This window comes from Poecilia formosa, unplaced genomic scaffold, assembly GCF_000485575.1.
Source record: "Poecilia formosa unplaced genomic scaffold, Poecilia_formosa-5.1.2 Scaffold493, whole genome shotgun sequence".
Lineage (NCBI taxonomy): Eukaryota > Metazoa > Chordata > Actinopteri > Cyprinodontiformes > Poeciliidae > Poecilia > Poecilia formosa.
The window spans coordinates 113,879-120,635 of record NW_006800432.1 but is presented as its reverse complement, the minus strand read 5'-3'; the positions used below and the strand labels follow the sequence as shown (position 1 = coordinate 120,635).

At 50.5% G+C, this 6,757-nt stretch overlaps 1 protein-coding gene across 1 annotated transcript in view; it reads left to right on the top strand.

Annotated features, from left to right (window-relative positions):
* The window catches only part of trrap (transformation/transcription domain-associated protein), a 57,909-nt gene that overhangs the window by 30,104 nt on the left and 21,048 nt on the right, over positions 1-6,757 (top strand). Inside the window, 10 exon segments of the mRNA XM_007578823.2 lie at positions 1,646-1,774; positions 1,843-1,992; positions 2,164-2,363; positions 2,447-2,568; positions 2,819-3,032; positions 3,106-3,285; positions 3,364-3,510; positions 3,761-3,880; positions 6,139-6,426; positions 6,505-6,642. Coding sequence (XP_007578885.1) covers positions 1,646-1,774; positions 1,843-1,992; positions 2,164-2,363; positions 2,447-2,568; positions 2,819-3,032; positions 3,106-3,285; positions 3,364-3,510; positions 3,761-3,880; positions 6,139-6,426; positions 6,505-6,642 — 1,688 coding nt within the window.

Here is a 6,757-nt window from a genome sequence, read left to right as displayed (position 1 = left end):
GCATTACTGGCCGCAGAGCTCAGCAGGTGGTAGAGGGTCGACTAGTCGATTCTTTTCTCTGCAATGACTTTTTTCTGGGCCAGTCGACTAGTCGCAATCACGTGGCAAAACAGATTTTCCCAGGAAATGAAAGAAGGTGAAATAGGTGAGTTCATCAGGAAGCTCAAATTGTATATAAATGTAAATAATTTAACAAAGACAAACTGTAAATTACAGCATAGGCTACCGCAATAGAGGCGCGGCGCGGCGGTTAGCGCATAGAGACTTTTTGTAAAACACTTTGAGCTGCTCAGATAAACTTAACTTTATCCAAAAAACATTTCTTAGTAAAAACAGAAAATGTGCAGCATTTTGCCTAAGCATGATCCTGTTGCTCTGAGAGGAAATGCGCTGCGTCTCTGTCGCAAAGGAACAAGAGAATCAATAAAACTCCTGGTTCAGTCTGATAGAATTAACCTTTAATCGGAGATATTGATCGTCTAATGGACCAGATAAGCTGGCGGCCTCATGCTGGGGCAGGAAGGGTTAAAAGCATCAGCTGTGTAGTTTGTGGTAGTTTGTTGCTCCAGCTGTGTGTAACTCCAGGAATGTTTCAGTTAAGCTTCCTCTGTTCAACGTGCTCACCTTGATGCTAAGTGATTAGCCTCTCCAGCAGCTGCTTGTTTACTCTGGTCACCAATGTCGCATGGCTGCAGGTTGGCGCAGAGAGCATCTGCTCGTCACATGACACCTTGGCATTCGGCGGCGTGATTAATGGCAGGATTAATCTGCAGCAGAGAGAATTCATTTCATGACTGACATCAGAAGGTGTCAGTCATGATTCCCACATGCAGAATCATCTCAGGTTTAGTTTTCCTCCAAGCTGAGCCAATTTGTTCAGGTTGTGGAGAAACGCTCAGGAAGGCGGTAAATAGTTAATGCAGCAATGAATTCTGTCATTCCTGGAAACCTGCATCATGTTGCATTCTGAACACGCAACAAAACGCTGTTATCGATAGTATTTATCAATATTATGCAGGGTCGGTACAGGTGATGATTTTGTGTGTGTGTGTGTGTGTGTGTGTGTGTGTGTGTGTCTCAGGCCCTGTCTGGAGAGATGAGCCCCTTCCTGTGCAGCGGCAGCCACCAGGCGCAGCGGGACTGCCAGCCCAGCGCTCTGCACTGCTTCGTGGAGGCCATGTCCCAGTGCGTGCCCCCCATCCCCATCCGGCCCTGTGTGCTCAAGTACCTGGGGAAGACGCACAACCTGTGGCTGCGCTCCACCCTCATGCTGGAGCAGCAGGCCTTCGAGAAGGGCCTCAGTCTGCACAGCAAGCCCAAGCAGAGCGCCGACTTCTACGAGCAGGAGAGCATCACGCCGCCTCAGCAGGTAGGCTGGTGTTAACCTCTGTGCCAGAGGTGGTTCTGGTTCTGGTTGGTTCTGGGCTCACGGCTCTGCTCCCTGCAGGAGATTCTGGACTCGCTGGCGGAGCTTTACTCGCTGCTGCAGGAGGAGGACATGTGGGCTGGACTCTGGCAGAAGAGATGCAAGTTTCCTGAGACGGCGACGGCCATCGCCTACGAGCAGCACGGCTTCTTCGAGCAGGTCAGGAACANCCTGTTTTCCTTCCTGTCTCCTTCCTGTTTCACTTCCTGTCTCCTTCAGGCACGTCCAGCGTTGCCTCTAAGTACGAGGAGTTGGAATCTCTCTATGCTGCTGTGGGTAAAGTCATCTATGAAGGGTTGACCAACTACGAGAAGGCAACCAGCAACACCAACCCCACCCAGCTGTTTGGTAGCTATCTGTCCTCTTCATCGTCCTCCTCTTCGTCGTCCTGCTCTTCATCCTCCTCTTCCTCCCAGGAACTCTGATGATCTTGAAGTCGGCCTGCAGCTACAACGCCAGCTACATCGACCGCCTCATCTCCGTCTTCATGCGATCGCTGCAGAAGATGGTTCGGGAACACCTGAGCCCGCAGCAGGCCAACCCTGGGGTCACCGAGGCCAGCACAGGTATGTCAGGGGTCAGAGGTCAGCCCGGGGGTTACCGGATACCAGCACAATAGGTCACAGTTTGTTTGCAGGATTTGCTCTGAGTGTTCAGGAAGAAAAGATGGAGAGACTTTAGCTAATGAAGCTGCTGCTAACCTCTGACCCCGCCCTCCTCTGTGACCCCTCCCACAGTGACCAGTGAGCTGGTGATGCTCAGCCTGGATCTGGTGAAGACTCGGCTGTCGGTGATGAGCATGGAGATGAGGAAGAACTTCATCCAGGTCATCCTCACGTCTCTGATAGAGAAGTCGGCCGACCCCAAGATCCTTCGCGCCGTGGTGAAGATTGTAGAGGAGTGGGTGAAGAACAACTCGCCCATGGCCGCCAACCAGGTGGGGGTTAGCCGCTCCTCTGCCGCCGTGACTTCCTGCTTCCGTCTCTCCGCTTCCTGACGCGTCTATCTGCTTCCTGCCAGATGCCCAACCTGCGGGAGAAATCCGTCCTGCTGGTGAAGATGATGACCTACATAGAGAAACGTTTCCCGGACGAGCTGGAGCTCAACGCTCACTTCCTGGACCTGGTCAACTACGTCTACAGGTAACCTGTGACCTGCGGAGGTCAACAGGTCACTTTAAATACTCAGCTGCTGTTTAGACAATAAAATGTTTATTTATTTAGGAAGGAATTGAACTGTCAATCTGCATCTTTTAATGTTTTTCTAATGTATATAAACAAACTTTAGTGATTAACTGCAGAATGTGATTATTGATCATCAACTGAACCGTTAGCTCTGCTGCTGCTGAGGCGTTTGGACTCTGCTGATGACGCAACATCCGTGTTTCTCCAGAGACGAGAGCCTGTCAGGAAGTGACATCACGTCCAAGCTGGAGCCGGCCTTCCTGTCGGGCCTGCGCTGCAGCCAGCCAGCCATCCGGGCCAAGTTCTTTGAGGTTTTCGACGCGTCCATGAAGCGGCGCGTCTACGAGCGGCTGCTCTACATCTGCTGCTCCCAGAACTGGGAGGCCATGGGTGGTCACTTCTGGACCAAGCAGTGCATCGAGGTGAGCGCCGGCTCTGGTTCCGGCTCTGGTTCTGGCTCTGGTTCCAGTTCTGACCGGGTTTTGGTTGTGACAGCTGCTGCTGGCGGTGTGTGAGCGCCACACAGTGATCGGTACCAGCTGCCAGGGCTCCATGCTGCCCTCCATCACCAACGTCATCAACCTGGCCGACAGCCACGACCGCGCCGCCTTCGCCATGGCAACGCACGTGAAGCAGGAGCCTCGCGAGCGGGAGACCAGCGAGACTAAGGAGGAGGTGACCCATTGACCTTTAACCCCAGAGAGCCACAGCTCGCCCAGTCGGGATGCGGCTCCTAACCTCTCCATCCTGCAGGACGTGGAGATCGATATCGAGCTGGCGCCCGGCGACCAGTCGGCGCTGCCGAAGACGAAGGAGCAGGCGGAGCGAGACACGGGGAACCAGCTGCACATGCTCACCAACCGCCATGACAAGTTCCTGGACTCGCTGCGGGAGGTCAAGGTAGCGGCGGAGCCGGACGCCTCCGACTGCGGCGCTGCCATTCAGCACAAAACTTTATCCTACTAATCACAAAAACTCTCCAGAGACAAATTTCTAAATAGCCTGTTTCCTTTCAGCAAATTTATTTTCATAATTCTAGTTTTATGATTGATGGAAACGCAGAAACCCAGATACTGCTGAACGCAGCTCCACCGGGCCCGTCATGCTCACTCCGGTTCTGGTTCTAATTGGTGCCTGTGTGGTGTTGCAGACCGGCGCCCTGCTGAACGCTCTGGTCCAGCTGTGCCACATCTCCACTCCGCTGGCTGAACGGACCATGGTGCAGCTGTTCCCCCGACTCTGGAAGATCCTGTCTGACCGCCAGCAGCATGTGAGTCTCCGGCTGCTGCAGCAGCTGCTAAACCTTTAAATAGGCCGTACATTTGTACCTTTACATTTCTAAATGGTCAATCTAATAAAAGCATAAAGGAAAGAAAACTGACCGTAAATATTGGACTACAGAGAGCACCTTATTAAAAGCTGCATGCTCTAATTTTAGAAAGAAAATACATTTTGTACAAGCTGCGCTGGATTTTACGCCGCAGGTGTCCCACGTTGCAATATGAGACTCAGAAAGATATTACACGTCAGGATTTTTTAACTTTTAATTTAAAAGGTAACATAAACAAATATTATTGCAAATGCTTTTTATTTTAACTCTAACACGGCTACCTTTAAATAAACATACGTATCCGAAACACAAAATGCTGGAACGGCGAAGCTTTCCGAACGCACCACTGCACCCGAGCCACACCCCGAGGTGCTGCGCCATCACATTCGTGTTGCTGTTGCACCGAAGCAGCACAAATACTAGACCACACACCGACCATCTGCACACGGTTCACAGAAACAGCAGATCTGCTCTCTGTTTTTTTTGTTTTCCTTTTTACAAATTATACTAAATAATAAAGAAAGGAAATCTAAGCCTGTGATCCACAGGACGATGTGAGGTTCCCAGGTTCAGGTGACGTTTCTGAGACGTCCAGAGGAAGAGGAGGTGAAGCAACAATGTTTGCTTGATTTCTACTCTTTTGGCAAAGTTTTGACTAGATTTAACTGTTTAACCCGCAGTCTTAGCATAGCATTCAGGAAACACGAGGCAGATGTCACGGTCGGCCCGTCGGGTCTTCAGTTCAGGAAACCACATAAAAAAAGTTATCCTAGAACTAGAACTGCACTCGGGTAAAAAGCTCAGGCAGGGGTAAAACTCCACTTATTGGTTTTTAGCGAGCTTCGCTGCGTAGTCACAGCTTATAGAAAGAGCTGCTGACCAATAAGATTTAGGTTTAGGACGGACATGTTCCCTCCACAGACTCGCAGAGATGTGGGCTACTTACAAGATATTTTGACACAAAATACCTTCTTGCTTATCCACAATGCTGTTAACAAACACGGTTAGATAATAAAACAATCCAGTATTTTTAATTTAAAAGCAAATCTCCAGGTATGCACGGCGCCACTGGATTTAAGCGAACTACTGATCAGTTTGATTGGTCTGCTGGTGCACCGCATTACTGGCCGCAGAGCTCAGCAGGTGGTAGAGGGTCGACTAGTCGATTCTTTTCTCTGCAATGACTTTTTTCTGGGCCAGTCGACTAGTCGCAATCACGTGGCAAAACAGATTTTCCCAGGAAATGAAAGAAGGTGAAATAGGTGAGTTCATCAGGAAGCTCAAATTGTATATAAATGTAAATAATTTAACAAAGACAAACTGTAAATTACAGCATAGGCTACCGCAATAGAGGCGCGGCGCGGCGGTTAGCGCATAGAGACTTTTTGTAAAACACTTTGAGCTGCTCAGATAAACTTAACTTTATCCAAAAAACATTTCTTAGTAAAAACAGAAAATGTGCAGCATTTTGCCTAAGCATGATCCTGTTGCTCTGAGAGGAAACGCACTGCGTCTCTGTTGCAAAGGAACAAGAGAATCAATAAAACTCCTGGTTCAGTCTGATAGAATTAACCTTTAATCGGAGATATTGATCGTCTAATGGACCAGATAAGCTGGCGGCCTCATGCTGGGGCAGGAAGGGTTAAAAGCATCAGCTGTGTAGTTTGTGGTAGTTTGTTGCTCCAGCTGTGTGTAACTCCAGGAATGTTTCAGTTAAGCTTCCTCTGTTCAACGTGCTCACCTTGATGCTAAGTGATTAGCCTCTCCAGCAGCTGCTTGTTTACTCTGGTCACCAATGTCGCATGGCTGCAGGTTGGCGCAGAGAGCATCTGCTCGTCACATGACACCTTGGCATTCGGCGGCGTGATTAATGGCAGGATTAATCTGCAGCAGAGAGAATTCATTTCATGACTGACATCAGAAGGCGTCAGTCATGATTCCCACATGCAGAATCATCTCAGGTTTAGTTTTCCTCCAAGCTGAGCCAATTTGTTCAGGTTGTGGAGAAACGCTCAGGAAGGCGGTAAATAGTTAATGCAGCAATGAATTCTGTCATCCCTGGAAACCTGCATCATGTTGCATTCTGAACACGCAACAAAACGCTGTTATCGATAGTATTTATCAATATTATGCAGGGTCGGTACAGGTGATGATTTTGTGTGTGTGTGTGTGTGTGTGTGTGTGTGTGTGTGTCTCAGGCCCTGTCTGGAGAGATGAGCCCCTTCCTGTGCAGCGGCAGCCACCAGGCGCAGCGGGACTGCCAGCCCAGCGCTCTGCACTGCTTCGTGGAGGCCATGTCCCAGTGCGTGCCCCCCATCCCCATCCGGCCCTGTGTGCTCAAGTACCTGGGGAAGACGCACAACCTGTGGCTGCGCTCCACCCTCATGCTGGAGCAGCAGGCCTTCGAGAAGGGCCTCAGTCTGCACAGCAAGCCCAAGCAGAGCGCCGACTTCTACGAGCAGGAGAGCATCACACCGCCTCAGCAGGTAGGCTGGTGTTAACCTCTGTGCCAGAGGTGGTTCTGGTTCTGGTTGGTTCTGGGCTCACGGCTCTGCTCCCTGCAGGAGATTCTGGACTCGCTGGCGGAGCTTTACTCGCTGCTGCAGGAGGAGGACATGTGGGCTGGACTCTGGCAGAAGAGATGCAAGTTTCCTGAGACGGCGACGGCCATCGCCTACGAGCAGCACGGCTTCTTCGAGCAGGTCAGGAACATGGAGTCCGCTTAATCCGCTTAGTCCGGTAAATCCTGTTAATCCGCTTAGTCCGGTTAATCCGCTTAGTCCGCTTAATCCGCTTAGTCCGCTTAATCCGGTTAGT